The sequence below is a fragment of the Anomaloglossus baeobatrachus genome, chromosome 5 (assembly GCF_048569485.1).
Source record: "Anomaloglossus baeobatrachus isolate aAnoBae1 chromosome 5, aAnoBae1.hap1, whole genome shotgun sequence".
Classification (NCBI taxonomy): domain Eukaryota; kingdom Metazoa; phylum Chordata; class Amphibia; order Anura; family Aromobatidae; genus Anomaloglossus; species Anomaloglossus baeobatrachus.
Window position 1 is genome coordinate 75,755,103 of NC_134357.1, and position 20,236 is coordinate 75,775,338.

The 20,236-nt window shown below is 50.6% G+C and overlaps 1 protein-coding gene across 2 annotated transcripts in view; it reads left to right on the plus strand.

Annotated features, from left to right (window-relative positions):
* The first annotated feature begins 11,907 nt into the window (after window positions 1–11,907).
* Window positions 11,908–20,236, plus strand: part of SUFU (SUFU negative regulator of hedgehog signaling) — a 157,132-nt gene continuing 148,803 nt past the window's right edge. For both annotated transcript variants that reach the window (XM_075348600.1, XM_075348601.1), the window contains exon 1: window positions 11,908–12,213. In XM_075348600.1, the coding sequence (XP_075204715.1) occupies window positions 12,065–12,213 (149 nt within the window). In that variant the 5' untranslated portion in view covers window positions 11,908–12,064. The remainder of the gene's footprint in view (window positions 12,214–20,236) is intronic.

Sequence of the window (20,236 nt, forward strand, 5' to 3'; positions counted from 1 at the left end):
TATAATCCATTGTAGTGACCGAGCTCGAGCTCTGCAGGAGATTATATGAGATGCAGGAGAAAACGCAGAAACAATTGACATGCTGCTAATTTTTCTGCAACAAAATCTGCAAGGAAAAAAGAAGTAACATGTGCACAGCAAGTCAGGAGTCTCATAGACTTTGCTGGCATGCATTTTTCCTTGCAGTATTGATTAAAAAAGCGGTAAAAATGCAATGTGTGCACATAGATTTAGAATGTTTTTTAGTTCAGCCAAATTCAGCTTTTTGCCTTTTCTGTGTAACCGTCATGCTGCTGTATTGTATAAAAGTTAATTTGTGACCCTTGAAATACAACAGTTCTAAAAAAAATTTGGGACGCTGTCTAATATGTAAAGAAAACCTCCATATTGTGCTCAGCATTGATGGTACCTTTCATGCACTGGTGGACATGCGCCGGTGCAGCATGTGCAGTCGTACAGGGGCCCCGAGCGGGAGGGGGCCCCTAGGGCCTGAAAACATATGGGGATTTCCTTTGCCTTCGGCAGCTTGAACACTAACTGGAGAGACAGGGGCCCGATCAGCTGACCGCATATCATTATGCAGAGCTGACACGGGCCCCTTCCTCACCTGTTAGGGGCCTGCAGGAGGGAGAATTCATATCTGTATAAGCTGCCGGCCGGAGCGCAGATGATGATGTCATTTCTCAGAGCCCAGAGGAAGCTCCGCCAACCAGCTCCGTCTCCAGCAGAGCAGAAGCCACTGTACGCAAACATGGGTTCCTGCCCCCCTCATCCCTAAGCTGCTCTCCCCCTCCTGCACAGGCATTATTTAAAGAAAATACAGCAGTCGGGCCCCAGGAGGAGGAGGGGAGGCTGCACGACAGACAAGATGGAAGTACAGGCTCCAGAAAAGAGCCTGCCATCCTGGGCTCCATGTGCCATCATCTGCAGAGAGGGTGAGTCCATGTGTAATGTGTGCACATCTATCTATCTATCTATCATCTGTGAATCTAATTATCTGTCTATCTATGCATTATCTGTGTATCTAATCTATCTATGCATTTTCTGTGTATCTAATCTGTTTATCTATATATTATGTGTATCTAATCTATCTATTATCTGTGTATCTAATTAACTATTATCTGTGTATCTAATCTATTGGTCTATCTGTGGCAACCTGGACTAGCCAGATTGTCACAGGAACTACAACACAACACCCTCCACCCCGAGATAGGCACATCAGTCAAACATAAATCCTTGTTGCCTCCCTCCAGGGGCTGATGTCCACACCAGGTGGGGTGGAGCCAGGCGGTTGGCCCCACCCACTGAGGAGTTCACAGTCCTGGAGGCGGGAAAGGAAGTGAGTGCAGATCTGAGTAGGAGTCAGGAGAGGAGTGAAGTGGCAGTAGAGGAGCAAACTGACTGTGTCCGGGTACGTGGCCCGGGCACCGAGAGCAAGGTTGGCAGACGGTGGTGGCCGTCTGCAGGAGAGGCAGATCGACGCGGAACCATAGGACCGGGGACGGGCGGTGGCCCGCCGGTACCGAACCGGGGAACGAAGTGAAGCCAGCACAAACCGGCAGGGCCTGCGGACCCCGACCAGGCTTGGAGTCGGCGTTAAACAGGTCAAATCCGTTAGTGACCGGAACCCCAGGGGTTCCCAAACAGGCAAGACCTGATTGAAAGCAACCGTTCAAACAGCAAACGGGAAATACAGCTACCGCTACAGCTAGAGTTCCCAGGGCCAGAGCCTGCGCAAAAGGGCTCCTCCAGCATATATCCACGCTGGGGAGCGGGTTACCGGTGGGAAGCCATTGGGACCGAACACACACAAAAGGTGCAGGGAAAGGCAGCCACCACCAACCGTCCGGGAGAAGCCACAGCAGCCGGCTGCGGGACCCGTCCATCCAGCTGTTTGTTTTACCAGAGACTGTGTACCCATTTGTGGCTGAGTGAGTACTACCGTGCCGGCTGGCACCGCGCTGCGCAGTCCAAGCGACCCTGCACCTTACCAGCCCTGCTTCCCCGTCACATCAACCGGGCCCCAGGACCACCAACCCCCTACCCACGGAGAGGGAAAACATCTCAGCTGCTCCCTAACAACGCTCCTGGGATCCCCGTCACCAGCAGCGGTGGTGCCCACCTTCACCACAAACCGGGGGTGGCGTCACGGACCAAATCCCCAAACCAAACCACCCCTTTCACTCACGGGCGAGGAGCGCCGCTCGAGTCCCCGGATCCGGCCCACCGCTCGAGCCACCGAGCAGCAGCGCCGGACCCGAGCGCCAGCGAGAGCGCAGCAGCGACGGCTCCCTCCCCGCCCGCGACAACTTGACATCACGAACAGGATCTTACCGTTCTACCGGCTGGTAGAAGTGCGCCTTGTGTCCTGCCGGCAGTATCCGGCCAAAAAATTTCAGAAGCCGCCATCTTGGGCGCGAAGATTTTCCCGCTCGAGCGTCTTCTCGAGCAGTGGAGGCGCGAAAGCCGAAGCTCCGCCCCTGAAGAGGAGGTGCTGAGAAAAGACCAAGGGGGGACGGATGGCGTCCGGTCGCATGTAAACCACGGCTATAAAAGCAGGGACGCCAGGACTCTGCGGCCATACTTTGGTTCCTGGAAGATACCGCTACCAACATGTCCACCCCGTCCAGCCACGCAGAGATCACGGAGCCGATGCCCGGAACAGCGACATGGATCAGGGCCCGAACGGCGGGGAACTGTCAGCGCTACCGGAATCAGATATGCCTTCTGATGGAGCAGAGGACCGCGGAGGTGGAGGAGTTAGCTGTGGTCGCCCGGGTGTACGGGATGGAGGCCATGATGGAGGTGCTGGTGAGTGACCCACGCCCCTATGTCCCTGAGGGACCGGCCGTTGCGGCTGAGGGACCCGGTCTGCCCCTGGCCCCCATACTGCCTCCGTGTTCCCTGCCCGCGTGCCCCGCCGCTGCTGGTCCGTCTGGCTTGCGCCCCCCTGCAGCGGCAGCCGAAAGAGTGGCGAGCCCGGAGACTGCGGCAGCTGGCGGCAACCTGCCTGGCGCAGGAACGGATGATAGTGACTCCGGGCCAGACACAGAGCCTGTCTCGGAGGAGGAGGGAGTCGTCGGCTTGCATGACATGGAGGCCACCTACATCCCACGGAGCGGAAATAATGGATATCGGGCGGCCCTTCCCCGTCGCGCCTGCCGTGCGCTGGAGGGGCTGGTACCCGTGTTTCTTCACCTGAGGCCGGGTGAGGAGTATGAAAGTGAGCAGTGAAGGCAGTGGTCCCTCCGTTGCACCGTTGTCCCCGTTGGGACCACCAGTACCGTAACCTGTTAAATGAAAAGTAATCAACCGAAGATGTCACCTGATTGTCGATTGTGATTGACCCGGCCGTTGCCGGCAAGTTGTCCCCATAGGGACCCTTTGTTACCGTGCATAAGAAACTACTTATGGACATGCCTGAGAACTAGCAGGGCACCCACAAACTAGTGGAAATGTTAATATGTTGGCATGTTTCCGTTGCCGCCTCCGGAGAGGCAGATTGGAGGAAGGGCCCGCAGCAGAGTAGGCTGGGGCCCGGCCACCACCTGGACTGGTGGCCATCCTCCGGGGGTCAGGGGTCCCCCTGGATGTGGGGTCCCCTGAAGTGACCGTAGGGTGCGAAACACCGTACCCGTTCCCGCTCGGGCAGCCTGGATCTGGACTGGGGTCAAGAGGTGCTGCCCACTTCTTAGGGGCAGCATCAGGGCCAGGTTGTTTGGGTGGGAGAGCGGAAGCCGACCGTTATTATTAATAAAAATGTGTTGTAACGTTAAAGTACCGTGCCTCCCGTTAAGGGAAGATCCATAAGAATGCTTTGTTGAATGTTTTTCATGTTTTTCTACCTTTTCAGCTGAAAATAAAACCGGTGATGGACGGGCAGCCCGCGGACAGTCTGCCTTTAACCAAGGGGGAATGTGGCGCCCTGGACTAGCCAGGTCGTCACAGTAACTACAACACAACACCCCCCAGCCCGAGATAGGCACATCAGTCAGACACAAATCCTTGTTGCCTCCCTCCAGGGGCTGATGTCCACACCAGGTGGGGTGGAGCCAGGCGGTTGGCCCCACCCACTGAGGAGTTCACAGTCCTGGAGGCGGGAAAGGAAGTCAGTGCAGGTCTGAGTAGGAGTCAGGAGAGGAGTGAAGTGGCAGTAGAGGAGCAAACTGACTGTGTCCGGGTACGTGGCCCGGGCACCGAGAGCAAGGTTGGCAGACGGTGGTGGCCGTCTGCAGGAGAGTCAGATCGACGCGGAACCGTAGGACCGGAGACGGGCGGTGGCCCGCCGGTACCGAACCGAGGAGCGAAGTGAAGCCAGCACAAACCGGCAGGGCCTGCGGACCCCGACCAGGCTTGGAGTCGCCGTTAAACAGGTCAAATCCGTTAGTGACCGGAACCCGAGGGGTTCCCAAACAGCCAAGACCCGATTGAAGGCAACCGTTCAAACAGCAAAAGGGAAATACAGCTACCGCCACAGCTAGAGTTCCCAGGGCCAGAACCTGCGGGCAAAAGGGCTCCTCCGGCATATATCCACGCTGGGGAGCGGGTTACCGGTGGGAAGCCATCGGGACCGAACACACACAAAAGGTGCAAGGAAAGGCAGCCACCACCAACCGTCCGGGAGAAGCCACAGCAGCCGGCTGCGGGACCCGTCCATCCAGCCGTTTGTTTTACAAGAGACTGTGTATCCATTTGTGGCTGAGTGAGTACTACCGTGCCGACTGGCACCGCGCTGCGCAGTCCAAGCGACCCTGCACCTTGCCAGTCCTGCTTCCCCGTCACATCAACCAGGCCCCGGGACCACCAACCCCCTACCCACGGAGGGGGAAAACATCTCAGCTGCTGCCTAACAACGCTCCTGGGATCCCCGTCACCAGCAGCGGTGGTGCCCACCTTCCCCACAAACCGTGGGTGGCGTCACGGACCAAATCCCCAAACCAAACCACCCCTTTCACTCACGGGCTAGGAGCGCCGCTCGAGTCCCCGGATCCGGCCCACCGCTTGAGCCACCGAGCAGCAGCAGCGCCGGACCCGAGCGCCAGCGAGAGCGCAGCAGCGACAGCTCCCGCCCCGCCCGCGACATATCTATATATTATCTGTGTATCTAATCTATTATCTGTGTATCTAATTTATCTGTATATCTAATCTATATATTGTATATCTATCCCTCTATCTGTCTATATATTTTCTGTGTAGATTAGACAGATTAGATCTGTCTATCAATCTAACTATAATCTGTGTATCTAATCTGTCTATTATCTATCTATCCCTCTATCTATTATCTATTCCTCTATCCATTTATCACATATCTATCTATGGATATATATAATCTGTGTATCTAATCTATATATCCATCCATTAATCATATGTGTCATGTGTATATGTATTTCTGTGCATATGTGTATATGTTATAGTCCAGGGTCAGACATAGACTGGGGGGTCTCTGTGCAAGAAATCTTTTTGGGCCCCCCCTTCATATCACAACAAAATGATGTAAACATATAGATTGCACAGTTTATTCCTACTTTAGGACACAACTACCAAATCTAAATAATAAATAAGCTCCATATTTACCTACTGAATGTAAGGGTACCTTCACACTTTAGCGATGCAGCAGCGATCCGACCAGCGATCTGACCTGGTCAGGATCGCTGCTGCATCGCTACATGGTCGCTGGTGAGCTGTCAAACAGGCAGATCTCACCAGCGACCAGTGAACAGCCCCCAGCCAGCAGCGACGTGCAAGCGACGCTGCGCTTGCACGGAGCCGCCGTCTGGAAGCTGCGGAGACTGGTAACTAAGGTAAACATCGGGTATGGTTACCCGATGTTTACATTAGTTACCAGTGTGAGCAGGGAGCAGGGAGCCGCGCACACTGAGCGCTGGCTCCTTGCTCTCCTAGCTGCATTACACATCGGGTTAATTAACCCGATGTGTAATGCAGCTACATGTGCAGAGAGCAGGGAGCCGCGCACACTGAGCGCTGGCTCCTTGCTCTCCTAGCTGCTGTACACATCGGGTTAATTAACCCGATGTGTACAGCAGCTACATGTGCAGAGAGCCGGAGCCGGCAGCACAGGCAGCGTGAGAGCTGCGGAGGCTGGTAACTAAGGTAAATATCGGGTAACCACCTTGGTTACCCGATGTTTATCTTGGATACAGCTTACCTCAGCTGTCAGACGCCGGCTCCTGCTCCCTGCTCGCTTCATTTGTCGCTCTCTTGCTGTCACACACAGCGATCTGTGTGTCACAGCAGGAGAGCGGCTTTGAAGAAAACGAACCAGGGCTGTGTGTAACGAGCAGCGATCTCGCAGCAGGGGCCAGATCGCTGCTCATTGTCACACACAGCGAGATCGCTAATGAGGTCACTGCTGCGTCACAAAAAGCGTGACTCAGCAGCGATCTCGGCAGCGAGCTCGCTGTGTGTGAAGCACCCCTAACACAGACCAGTCCTGCCCCCTTCTATCTGCTGCAGCTTCAGCGCTGTCTCCAATGCTTTTATTCACATTGAAGATGGCACAACCTGGATACTCTGTGAGTGTGTTGCAGCTTGTCAGTGGTATAAAGCTTAAGTCTGAAACCAGTGATTGTCTGCAGCGGTCACATGAGGCACCTGGGCTGTGATGTCTGCAGCCATTGTAAACAGAAGCATCAGGGAATGTAACACTAGAGTTGTCAGGTGGAAGAAATATGAGGATTATAGTTTTTTAAAGGGATTGTCCAGACAAAGGCCATTACCTGGAGGCCAGATTCTGTAAAAATAACAAAATAAATTGTATTCACAGCTGCTGTCACCTCCAGGATCCAGCGCCGGCCGTCCTGTGCTCTGTGCCAGCATTAATTATGTCACCGTTCTATGGGAGACAGGACCGCTGCACCTTGTGATGCCTGCAGTTCAAGTCACCTGACTGCTGCAGCCGATCACAGACTGCAGCGGTCGTGTGTCTTGTAGAACGGTGACATAATTAATGCTGCATAGACTACAGGACGGCCTGCACAGGATCCAGGAGAGTGACAGCAAGGGTGAATAATTATTTTGTTAGTTTTGTAAAATGTAACCCCCATTAGATCCTTTTGCCAGACAGCTTCTTTACAGTGCATGTATTGTATTTCACACAACTTCTTTAAAGGGAACCTGACAGCTGAGACCCATGAGCCGTGGGCAGCCTGTACCAGGCAGTGGCTATATGATCACAGCCAGGTATATGTGAACCTGACAGCTGAAACCCATGAAATGTGGGCAGCGTATGCCAGGCAGTGGCTATATATTCATTGCCAGGTATATGTGAACCTGACAGCTGATACCCATGAAATGTGGGCAGCGTATGCCAGGCAGTGGCTGTATGATCTCAGCCAGGTATGTGTGACCCTAAAACGCTGCAGAGATTCAGACAAAGACATTAATAGATGTCAGGGACTGAGCTGCATGAAATCCTAGTGGTACATTTGTGTTGTCTGATACAGGCTGCTGGATCAATGGGTGACATGTATCCGCTATCAGGTTCCTTGTAAGCAGCACTCTATACCACAGGTGGGTACAGAAGAGAAACAGAGGAAATACAACAAAAAAACGTGGCACCATAGACATCATTAAAGAAGGTCTCACTTATTTGTTTACTGGAGCAGTGCCGATCGGCATGAGCAAAAAAATGCAGCATGCTACTATTGTCAGCGTGTCATGGATCACACGCAACTATGACACCCTGGCAAAACCAGGTAGTCACAGATAGGCCCCCGCACTACACCGTTCCCTCATTAGGCAACACACAGCCAACCATTAAACTCTAGTCACCCCCCATTAGGGACAGATAGACATACCAGTGGGCGTGACCAGGCAGTTGGTACACGCCCATCCAGGGGCCTAGGCAGCCCGGGGGCGGGAAAACAGTCAGTGAAGTTGAGTCAAGGGCAGTCTGTGGTTCGGTGTGGAGAGGCGTGTGGGCTGGGGCTAGGTGTAGTCACAGCCGGAGTAGAAACTCACTGACAGGTGCCAGGGTTGGAGCCCTGGTGCCTTTGGCTAGGAGGCAGACGGTGGACTCCGTCAGCAGGAGACTGGAAGACGGCTCGGTGGAACCGAGGTGGACCGGGACAGGGTAGTGGCCCGCCGGTACCGACACGGGGAACCAACCCGGAAACTGTAGCACAAAGGGGGGTATTCGGACCCTGAAGCCAGGACCAGAACCAACTGGAGCTGGTTAATTAACCGATTGAGGCCAGGACTAGAGGACCTGTACCACCCAAAGTCCCTCATAGAAGACAACAGCCCACCGATTAGGGATAAGAGGTCACTGCCAGGGCTCATAGATCCCACGGACTAGCGTCTGCGGGCACGGCTCCTTAGGCCACATCCAGTTTGCTGGAGCGGACTCCTGAGTTTCAAGCTAGGAAGTCTAATTCATACAAAGAGGTGCAGGAAAAGGATAGAGACCACCAACCGGGTGGGGGAACCCGAACGCAACCGGCCGCTGCACCGGCCACCATCACCTTGGTTTACCAGAGACTTGTGTGGTTTACTAATCGTGAGTACACCAGCACCCCCTGCGGTCGCCATCCCCTGCACACGCCAACCGGGTCTCGAGGGCCAACAACTTGCTGCACAACATCTCCCCCAGGTGCCCCGCAAGAGCAGCGGTGGTGTCCTACCTCACCACACACCGTGTGTGGCGTCACTTATTACAGCCCAGCCCATACATATACGTCCCCCCATTTATTCGGCATGTCCACGAGACCCCCGGGTCCGGAGACCCTTGAGACACCCACCGGAAGGTCCGGATCCGAGCAGCGCCGGCTGCTAGCACGGGGGCGGCACACAACCATACAAGTCAAAAGTTATCTGAGTGTAGTCTGATATACGCCGAGTCAGACAATGTAGAAGATGGAGAAACGAATCTCTCCTCATCACCTGGGCGCCAATTCTCGCATGTGAATCAGATTTCAGCCACATGACACCCGGCTCACGGTCGCACCAGAGTTTGAGCCGAGTGTCATTATCTGAGGAGGATAAAATAATAGGGACGCGCTGTGATTGTACCTGGTGGCAGGGACTAAATAACAACTGTGCCGAGAGGCTACTCACCTATTGGGGTTGTGCACCCCTGCACACCCCCAGTTAAAGTATATCTAATCGACCGTGGGAGCTGGTAGGATCCGTGCTGGCTGGACACACGTGGCTGTCGCTTCGGTCTTGCTGCCAGGTGTTACCACATGATCGGAGGGAACTAGAAGTGTGTCACCACAGGTCCTGCCACACGCTTCTCATATACCCCGTTATCAGGCAACCGGAGATTTTTTTTAAATTCTTAATCCGCCGTAATCCCGGAGCTGCTCCTGCCATCAATCACTCAGACGGGATATAAACAGGTAATTGGGGCAATAATGGAGCGCTGGGGAAAAAAGCGATTTAAACCAAGAATAAAACAAACCTTTTTATTGAACCCTCTAGCTGGCCACAACGCGTTTTGATAGATTAAGCTATCTTCATCAGGTGGTATAGAGGGTGAGGATAAGGAAATAACATATATATGACATAGATAAAAGACCACAGTGATTGGATACAATACATGACAATGATTGGATACAATAAATGACAATGATTGGGTGAGAAATGAAACATTTTTAACCTCTAGAATGGCAATAAAAAAATATAAAAACACAATTAGAAATATGACCAAATTGTCAGAAGTTTAGACAAATTATTTGACATAGATCTTTAAAGTATGATCAGTTCACCCCTGATGAAATGATCATTCTTTAAAGATCGTGAAACGTACGTTGGGGTCTAGCTATCGGGGCACCTCTCTGCTGCTATCTATTGGACCTTGTGTTGGTAGATTATTAATGGGTATGGTGATCTGTGTGATCCCGACACATCTTGCTACACTGTGTGCAATATCTCTTGTAACACACGTCTGTGGGTTTTACACATTACTTTTACCTGCTGCACTTTAGATAGTTTTAACAATCTGTTGCCCCATATACTATTGACTTGTTTATTGTGACATCCGTTCGATATATGTTATGTGATACATACATCTATGTATATTGGGGCATATATGTGTTTTTTGTATGTGTGTCGGTCTAAGATTGTACCCATGTTCTGTACTTTTTTTTATATTGCTGTGCCATAAGTTGTACATTTGATTTTCACATGTGTCCATAGATTGTCTTGCCAATTTCCCTTTTTGTGCCAGTTTTTGCCATTAAATTTATTCACTTGCACTTTACTCTGGTTTTCCTCCTTTTTTCTTCTATATAATATATGTGTTTCCCTTATTATATTGGATTACTGAAATAAATTAACTTTTTAATACTATTCTAGTTTATTGAGATGCACTTGTATGTACTAAAAAAGAGACATCGGTGGCAAAAATGCGGCAAAAATATCAAAAGAGGCGCCAAAAAATAAACTTCAAGAAAAACAATGCTGGCATTTTCTTGAAGATTTTTCTGCTTCAAAAATGATGCTGGTACACCAGCGTCTGCAAGATGAGGGGTTCCCCTACCATAAGGATACGCACACACAGGGTCTTTTTGCTGAATTTTTGGAGCAGAATGTGCACATGATGTCTGTAAAGGCCCATTTACACACAACGATATCGCTAACGAGATATCGTCGGGGTCACGGTGTTGGTGACGCACATCGGGCCTCGTTAGCGATATCGTTGTGTGTGACACCTTTTTGCAATCAGTAACGATCGCAAAAAGGTGTCAAATCGTTTGTCGTGTACACGTCGTTCATCTTTAAAAAATTGTTTCTCGTTTGGAACGCAGGTTGTTTGTCGTTCCTGTGGCAGCACACATCGCTATGTGTGACACCGCAGGAACGAGGAACAACATGGTACCTGCGGCCGCCGGCAATGAGGAATGAAGGAGGTGAGCGGGATGTTCCGGCCGCTCATCTCCGCCCCTCCGCTTCTATTGGGCGGTTGCTTAGTGACGCCGCAGTGACGCTGAACGAACCTCCCCCTTAAAGGAGAGATTGTTCGGTGGCCACAGCGACGTTGGTGAACAGATAATTGCGTGTGACGCTGCCGTAGCGATATTATTCGCTACGGCAGCGAGACCTCATGACGCGCCACCGATGTGGGCGGGTGCTATCACTCGCGACATCGCTAACGATGTCGCAGCATGTAAAGCCCACTTTAGACCCTGGTGCAGCCACCAGAGTATTCACTCACAAAGCCAATTAAAGATAAAGCTGGCGGCTTTTTCTTGGGGCGGATACGCCGGCGGTCTTGCTGTCCTTCCTGGGGCGGATCCGCTGGCGGTCTTGCTGTCCTTCCTGGGGCGGATCCGCCGGCGGTCTTGCTGTCCTTTCTCAGGCGGCTCTGACCCTGGAAGCTTGTTAGTGTACGTCCCATTAGCGGCCGGCAGTTTACACACCCTGAAAGACATAACAAAAGGCTGAACATCTGCAGTTTGTTTTTGGGTCAGAAACTGACTAAAAAAAGACGTTGTACGCACATACCTCAATTGAACAGAAACTCTAATTTTTTGAGGAGGGTTGGGAGAGTTTACGCTTAGTTTCTGCTTTAAAAAGTCCGAAAAAAACCCCTAAAGGCTATGTGCACAAGGAGTTTGACAAGGATTTTTTTGCAGTAGAAACTGAACTGTAACTAAAACTCTCCAAACTCCTCAAAAACTAAGTTTCCTCTCAGTTTCTTCTCATACCTGAAGGGGGAACCAGTTTAATGATGAATTTTGCTGACACTTTTAGGTCTGGCTCTTTTTACAACCAACAATATGTCTACTCCCATGCCAGCGACAGTAATGTAAAACGTGTACCGTAGTATGATTGGCTGCGACGCTACCAATGAGGAGTAAGAAAGGAAATGTCGGAGCCTGACGTAACGACGTTCGTGATTGGCAGACTCTGCAGCCAATAGAATTACTTTCTCAGTAGAGGACCACCGACTACTCTGCAGCAACAAGCTGTGTGTGGCGCTGCCTAGAGACTTCTCCCGGGACCGGGGAGAGCACGGGACGGCGCCGGCCACACCGGGCACTGACGGCACTGTGTGGCAGAGAAGTGCTTGTTTCTTCCCGCTGCTGAGTGTTCGGAGGGGATGGAGGAGATGCGGCCTAGCGGCGGCCCCGCGTCCCAGCCCTTCCCCACTCTCTTCCCTCCCGGGCTTCATTCTATCTATGGAGAGTGCCGGCGGCTGTACCCGGAGCAGCCCAATCCCCTGCAGGTCACCGCCATCGTCAAGTACTGGTGAGTCCCGGCCGTGTCCTGAACCTGCTGGTACCTGTGGTGCTCACAGGGCGTCCTGGACACTGGTCACGTGATGTCCGGGCCTCACACTCTGATCTTATTGTTGCTGCTGCTTATAGTAGTGTATGGAGATGTGCCAGCGCTACAGGAGCCCCTGTATGAAGAGGAGAGCCCCTCTGTAGGGTTGTATCACTCTCCTGCCCACTGCTACCCATAGAAGTGTATGGAGATATGTTTCTGGTGTATAGGAATTTGCCAGCGCTACAGGTGCCCCTTTATAGAGAGGAGACACCCTGTAAGATGGTATCACTGTCTTGCCCCCTGTTGCCCATAGAAGTGTATGGAGATGTAGGTCTCATGTACACCAGTATGCCTGGGGTTTAGGAGCCCTTTTATGGAGTGAAGTGTCCCCTGGTGGTGCGTTCTCCTGCTGCCCATAGAAGTATATGGAGATGTTGGTTTGACATAGAAATGTGTTAAGGGTAAAGGAGACCCCTTTATGGAGAGAATAGTTCCCTTGCAGGGTGCTGTCATGCTGCTGCCCTTAGAAGTGTATGTAGATGCAAGTCCGGTGTATAGCAATATGCCCGGGGTACAGGAACCCTTTTATGGAGAGGAGTATCCCCCTGTAAGGTGGTGGTGCTCTCTTGCTGACCATAGAAGTGTATGGAGATGTTGATCTGACTTAGGAATGTTAGAGGTACAGGAGACTCTTAATTTAGAGGGGAGTCCACCTGTAGGGTGGTGTCACACTGCTGCCCATAGATGTGTATGGAGATGTGTGCCTGGTGTATAGGAATGTGCCTGGGGTAGATTAACCCTGTTATGGAGAGGAAAGTTCCACTGTAGGGAGGTATCCTTTTCCTACCCCAGTGTCATACATTTTACCGAGGCAGCATTGATGGTATAGTGACTGGTTACTACACCAGTGTATAAGAAGCTCCTTTTTTTTTTTTTTTTTTTTTTTTTTTTTTTTTTTTTTTTTTTTTGGAGGGGGGGAGACGATGCCATGAACAGGTAGTTCGGTCGCCTCCTTTATTTGAACACCTTTACATGCTGATTTGGGGTTTAGTCTTCCCACTTGCAGCCCAATAGCCGGACACTAATCAGACCGGGCAAGTACTTTGGTCTCCTCTTCTTGTCCAGGCCCCACCATTGCAGATAGGATTCTGTCCCCTCACTCCACCAACTGATCATTCCAGTCACACGTATGTGCCCAGATAATGGGGAACGTATAGAACACCCTGCCTTGTTGCGTCCAAATACAACCAGTCGGAAGCTGTTCCCTGGGACAATCCCCATCTGACTGTATCACAGCGGATTTACCCAATACAATGACAAAAGCAGACGGATGAATCCAATTCATGTTTTTTAGTTTTGGCCCATATTTTTGGATGGGTGAATTAGGTGTCAGGAGCTGTCCCGTTTCTTGGCTTTTCCAGATCAACGGCATCTCCAGTACCGTAAGACCCTTCTGGCGGAATAGTAAAGGCTGCCGCCAATCAAATGACTGACTGCAGAGGTTGTGTGATATTGTTTGTGATGTGGGAACACCGCACAGAGTGATCAGGGGAATAGGAAGAATATATACACGTAGAAGTGATGTTGTTGATGACCCCATAAAATTGAGTTTGCGTCTTTTACATTAATATGTGGCTCTTTGGATTGCAGCGGCTCTAGTGTTTGGCACATTCATCTGTAGGTCCCTCCTCACTGTATACACCTCATCCTCTATGCATATACCAGGCACAACAATGAGCATTTGGTTGATTACTCACAGGACTTGTCCTCTTGGTATCGGAGACTCCTGGTGAGAATTTTGCCCCAGGATCCCTCATTATCCGGAGTTGTGAGGCCACCAGGTGAAATCTGAGCTTTCCTTATTGGCTTTGTTGGGGACAAACTGCCCCATGGCCATTTATGTACTTAAAGGAACAATGACCAGAACATACAGACTGGATAATGCCAGATCTGCAAATGTGTAGAAATTACCACGAGGCTCTGCACATGGGGGATGTGCTGGATAAAGTAATCATTATTGGGGTCCAGCCTGTAATGGATAACTGGAAATAACGAATTAGGCTAGGTGAACATTTCCGTTGTTTTAAATCAGTCAGGTCCGTAAGCGACTGACCCGTCGTTTTTTAGTTGTCAACTGACGCAACGGATGTTTTTCACAGGAATCCTGTGAAAAAAACGGGTACGTTACATCCGCTGTGCGTCCGTTTTTTGACGGATCCGTGATGATCCGTTTGTGTTTGGGACAGCCCAGTGGGTGTGCCAAACATGCTGGGCATGCTCAGTAGAGCATGATGGAATCCAGCGCTGGATTCCGTCGTAAGACGGATTGCGACGGAATCCAGCACCATAGACAAACATTACAAGCCTGATTCCTGCGCGGTGCGTTAATTTTGATGACCCAAAAAAACGTTACATTCTGCGTTGTTTCCACCCGGCGGTTAGTCCATAAACGACTGACCGCCGCGCAGCGGATGCAACGCAAGGTCATCAGTCGCAATCCCCCACTAATACCAAGTCTATGGGTAACAACGGAATCCGCAAACGGATTCCGTTGTTTAAGAGAGCCACGGATTGTGACTGATACATTTTGGCGGAAATGTGAACCTAGCCTTACTCAATAATAAGAAAGATGTAAGATATTCTCTTCCGCATATTCAGCTACAGCTATTTATACAGTAATTAGTGGAGAAATATGCTGTAAATATGCATTTCTGAGACTTCCTGGAAAAGTTGTCGGTATTTTGCCATCCTAAAGTGTTTAGGGACCATAAGACAAGATCCAACTACTTATTTGTATCACATCAAAGTCTCCCCTTGGGCTGTGACTGTATACTGCACATTAATAGCTCTGCATGAGGACCGGCTGTACTCCCTGGGGTGTAAGTACCACCTGTTGGAGGTTGTTCAGCTACAACACCAATGTGCTCCGTAGTATTAGGTGGTATCTAATGTAAGGGGCTGTATTACTGGAGCTGCATTTCACTGACTGTCTTTGTAGTGAGTGCCATTGGTTGTTGCAGCTGTTTGAGACCCGATTTTGTAATTGAGTTGTGTGGTTAGTAAGTTTCTGTTGCTATCTGATGTTACACTTTCAGTTGTTGCGATCAGTTAAGCTGGGTTCACACATAGCGACAGCGACAACGACGTCGCTGTTACGTCACCATTTTCGGTGACGTAACAGCGACCTTGTAAGTCGCTGTTATGATCGCTGCTTAGCTGTCAAACACAGCAGAAGCAGCGATCATAACGTCGCTACATGTGCAGAGAGCAGGGAGCCGCGCTTAGCGCTGGCTCCTTGCTCTCCTAGGTACAGTACACATCGGGTTAATTAACCCGATGTGTGCTGCAGCTACATGTCACAGTGCAGAGAGCAGGGAGCCGCGCGCACTGCTTAGCGCTGGCTCCTTGCTCTCCTTGCTACAGTATACATCGGGTTAATTACCCGATGTGTACTGCAGCCACATGTGCACAGAGCAGGAGCCGGCGCTGGCAGCAAGGGCGGAGGCTGGTAGCGAAGGTAAATATCGGGTAACCAGGGAAAGTCCTTCCCTTGGTTACCCGATGTTTACGCTGGTTACAGCTTACCGCAGCTGCCAGACACCGGCTCCTGCTCCCTGCTCGCTTCATTTCGTCGCTCTCTCGCTGTCACACACAGCGATGTGTGTGTCACAGCGGGAGAGTGACGACCAAAAAATGAAGCTGGACATTCAGCAACGACCGGCGACCTCACAGCAGGGGCCAGGTCGTTGCTGGATGTCACACACCGCGACAGCGACGGGACGTCGCTGCAACGTCACAGAAAATGGTGACGTAGCAGCGACGTCGTTGTCGTCGTCGTTATGTGTGACACCAGCTTTAGGCTATGTGTGCACATTGCATCTTTGTGGTGACTATAAAGATGCACATTTTACCCCCCCCTCCCCGAAAACACACCCCAAGAAAAAAACGCTACATCTCAAACTCACAGCGGGTGCCATAAAACATGACTGCCCGTTGTGAGCTCCACACAGCAACTGAATTGAGCCACGTGATCGGCGGTGATGGCACTCAGATGATTTGTGGTCACAGGTGGAGGACTCCAGCTGTGGCCGCGACTAACTTGAGTGACGTCACCGCTTATCGTGTGGCTCACTTCAGTTGCTGCGTGGATTTAACAGTGGTCAGTCATGTTCTATGGCGGTAATGTCGGGGTGTGTGCAGAGATGTCGGCGGTAATGTCGAGGTGTGTGCGGGGATGTTGGCGGTAATGTCGGGGTGTGTGCGGGGATGTCGGCGGTAATGTCGGGGTGTGTGCGGGGATGTCGGCGGTAATGTCGGGGTGTGTGCGGGGATGTCGGCGGTAATGTCGGGGTGTGTGCGGGGATGTCGGCGGTAATGTCGGGGTGTGTGCGGGGATGTCGGCGGTAATGTCGGGGTGTGTGCGGGGATGTCGGCGGTAATGTCGGGGTGTGTGCGGGGATGTCGGCGGTAATGTCGGGGTGTGTGCGGGGATGTCGGCGGTAATGTCGGGGTGTGTGCGGGGATGTCGGCGGTAATGTCGGGGTGTGTGCGGGGATGTCGGCGGTAATGTCGGGGTGTGTGCGGGGATGTCGGCGGTAATGTCGGGGTGTGTGCGGGGATGTCGGCGGTAATGTCGGGGTGTGTGCGGGGATGTCGGCGGTAATGTCGGGGTGTGTGCGGGGATGTCGGCGGTACTGTCGGGGTGTGTGCGGGGATGTCGGCGGTACTGTCGGGGTGTGTGCGGGGATGTCGGCGGTACTGTCGGGGTGTGTGCGGGGATGTCGGCGGTACTGTCGGGGTGTGTGCGGGGATGTCGGCGGTACTGTCGGGGTGTGTGCGGGGGTGTCGGCGGTACTGTCGGGGTGTGTGCGGGGGTGTCGGCGGTAATGTCGGGGTGTCGGCGGGGGTGTCGGCGGTAATGTCGGGGTGTCGGCGGTAATGTCGGGGTGTCGGCGGGGGTGTCGGCGGTAATGTCGGGGTGTGTGCGGTGAAGATGATAATCAGGACGCCACACACAGACAGAGCCGCGGGATGACAATGAAGTTGGGTGCAGTTCACCTGAGTTCATTCTCATCGCGCGGCTCTGTCTGTGTCTGCTGTCAGCGGGTATGTAGCAGAGCTGAATTGCTGGGGGAATGCACTGTCAAAATTGCATCCACAACGCATGGAAAAAGCATCCAAAATGCATGCGTTGTGGATACATTTTATTTTATAAACGCAGTGTCCAGTCTGCCAGAGGGTGCGTTCTTTTCCGCACTGCAGAGAACGCAACGTGCGCACATAGCCTTAGTCTTATCGGTAAAATCAACTTGACAGGTTCCCTCATACCCCTCCTAAATCTTGCACCCCGGCTGCAGAGCACCTACATGGCTCTGTTCATTCAGATGTGACCATCCGCAGAGCTGAGTCTTGTGCAATCATCGGCTTGTGTTGTGGATGTGACTACAGTTGTTAGGCTGATTGTGTAGTTCTCTTGTATATTATTGTAATAGATTAGGTGTGATATATTTGCTTTGCTGAATAAGATGTGTGATTAGTGTTGGAGAGCCTCCAGGCTCCTTGAAGAATATTGGTTCCCTACACAGCTCCGTAGTAACGGGCCCTGTCTATAGAGGACTGCTTTGGGGCGCTGCTGTTTTGTAGACCTTCTTGGTTACTTTCAATACTTTGTATACACTTCTGTCTAGTTTTGTTTTTTTTCAGCTTTTCCACCCCCTGAATACTAGAGGGAAAGATGACTGTTTTTTTTTTGTCTTTTTCTTTTTAGCAAACGTTAGCATGAAATGTAGTTATTTTCTTACTGGTTGCAATGTGCACACAGGGCATATACACAGATTTTCCAGCATCGTGGGTAAAATTTGATAAAAGCTCATCCACGCTCTGCACATTTTGTAATGCCGAGGTTGAGCATTGAGGGAGGCTGGCAAGTTTCCTACTAGCAAATAAGTCCCGTGTCACATATACCAGCATGACATGTGGCTCCCTCCTTTATAAGAATCTATGGGGGAAATTAATTAAAGGGAACCTGTCAAGTGTAAAATACTCCCAGAATTAAGAGCCGTTCTGGGTGTATATTGTTATTACCTGCCTAACCATCCCTGTATCTAGCAGGGCTGTGGAGTCGGAGTCGGAGTCGTGGAGTCGGAGTCGGAGTCGGAGCTCATTTTGGTGGAGTCGGAGTCGGTATAAAATGCACCGACTCCGACTCTTAAAATATATAATAAATTGGGGACAGGAGTGCAATGCAGAATGTGCTGAATATTTTACTAAATAATAACATTTAGTATAATGCTTATATTTAAGTGAAAAATTTATTGTAGTACAATGTGAACATCAGACATTTAATTGTTTTTATGATACAATAATCAAGATATTTGGATAGAACATAAAATATTTATTGGAATACAACTTTAGAACACAAAAAACTAATAAATTGTAAATATGTAATATATATATATATATATATATATATATATATATATATATATATATATACACACACACAGTGTATATACACACACAAGATATATATGTAATCTACTGTATATTACATAGTGTATTACATATTTACAATTTATTACAGTTTTTTGTGTTCTAAAGTTGTATTCCAATAAATATATTTTATGTTCTATCCAAATATCTTGATTATCGTATCATAAAAATTATTAAATGTCTGATGTTCACATACACATATTCATGTACTACAATAAATTTTTCACCTAACTAAGCAATATATGTAGGAGCCGGAGTCGGAGTCGGAGCCGGAGTCGGAGTCGGTGCAAGAGAATTTGAGGAGTCGGAGTCGAAGGTTTGGCTTACCGACTCCACAGCCCTGGTATCTAGTAGCATAGATAAAAGATCTTTAGAAAAAGTATTTCTAAAGATCTTTTACCATATGCTAATGAGCGAGGGCAGTAGACCCCTGGGCGTTAGTCACCCCTCATTAGCATGTTAGTACGCCCCTGTGGGTGTGCTATCACACTAATGAATACGCAGCGTCACAGCATGATCTCACTCACCGCTCCCCTGCCATCGCCGCCCAATGTTGGATTTTGGCTCAGTGCGCATGATACCGGCGTTTGGGTCATGCGCACTACTTCAGTTTGAAGCCAGGACTCGTACACCCGGCTTCATAGTGCGCACGACCCAAACTCCTGGGTCATGCGCTCTGAGCCGAAATCCAGCGTTTGGCAGCGTAGAGGCGAGTGAGATCATTCTGTGACGTTGCGTATTCATTGGTACGTCCCTGTGGGTGTGCTATCACACTAACATGCTAATGAGGGGTGACTAACACCCAGGTGACTAAGGGGTACTTCTCACATAGCAAGATCGCTGCTGAGTCACAGGTTTTGTGACGTATCAGTGACCTCATCAGCGATCTCGCTGTGTGTGACATTAAGCAACGACCTGGCCCCTGCTGTGATATCGCTGATTGTTACACACTGTTCTGGTTTATTTTTTGCTCGTTGGTCTCCCGCTGTGCAACATGCATCAGCGTGCTTGACAGCAGGAGACCAAAGAGCACCAACTCTGTGTAAGCGGTGGTACGCTGGTAACCAGGGTAAATATCTGGTAACTAAGCAAAGCGCTTTGCTTGGTTATCCGATGTTTACCAGCATATGCTGCTTACAGGTTGCCAGCGCTGGCTCCCTGCACACGTAGCCAAGGTAAATATTGGGTAACTAAGCAAAGCGCTTTGGTTAGTTACCCAATATTTACCTTGGCTACGTGTGCAGGGAACCAGCGCTAAGCGGTGAACGCTGGTAACCAGGGTAAATATCGGGTAACCAAGCAACGCTCTTTGCTTAGTTACCCAATTTTACTCTGGTTACCAAGCGCAGAGTCGCTGGTGGCTGGTCGCTGGTGAGATCTGACTGTTTGACAGCTCACTAGCGACCATGTAGTGACGCACCAGCGATCCTGAACAGGTCAAATCGTGGTCGGAATCGCTGGTGCGTCGTTTAGTGAGACTGTACCCTAAAGCTGGGTTTACACACTGCAA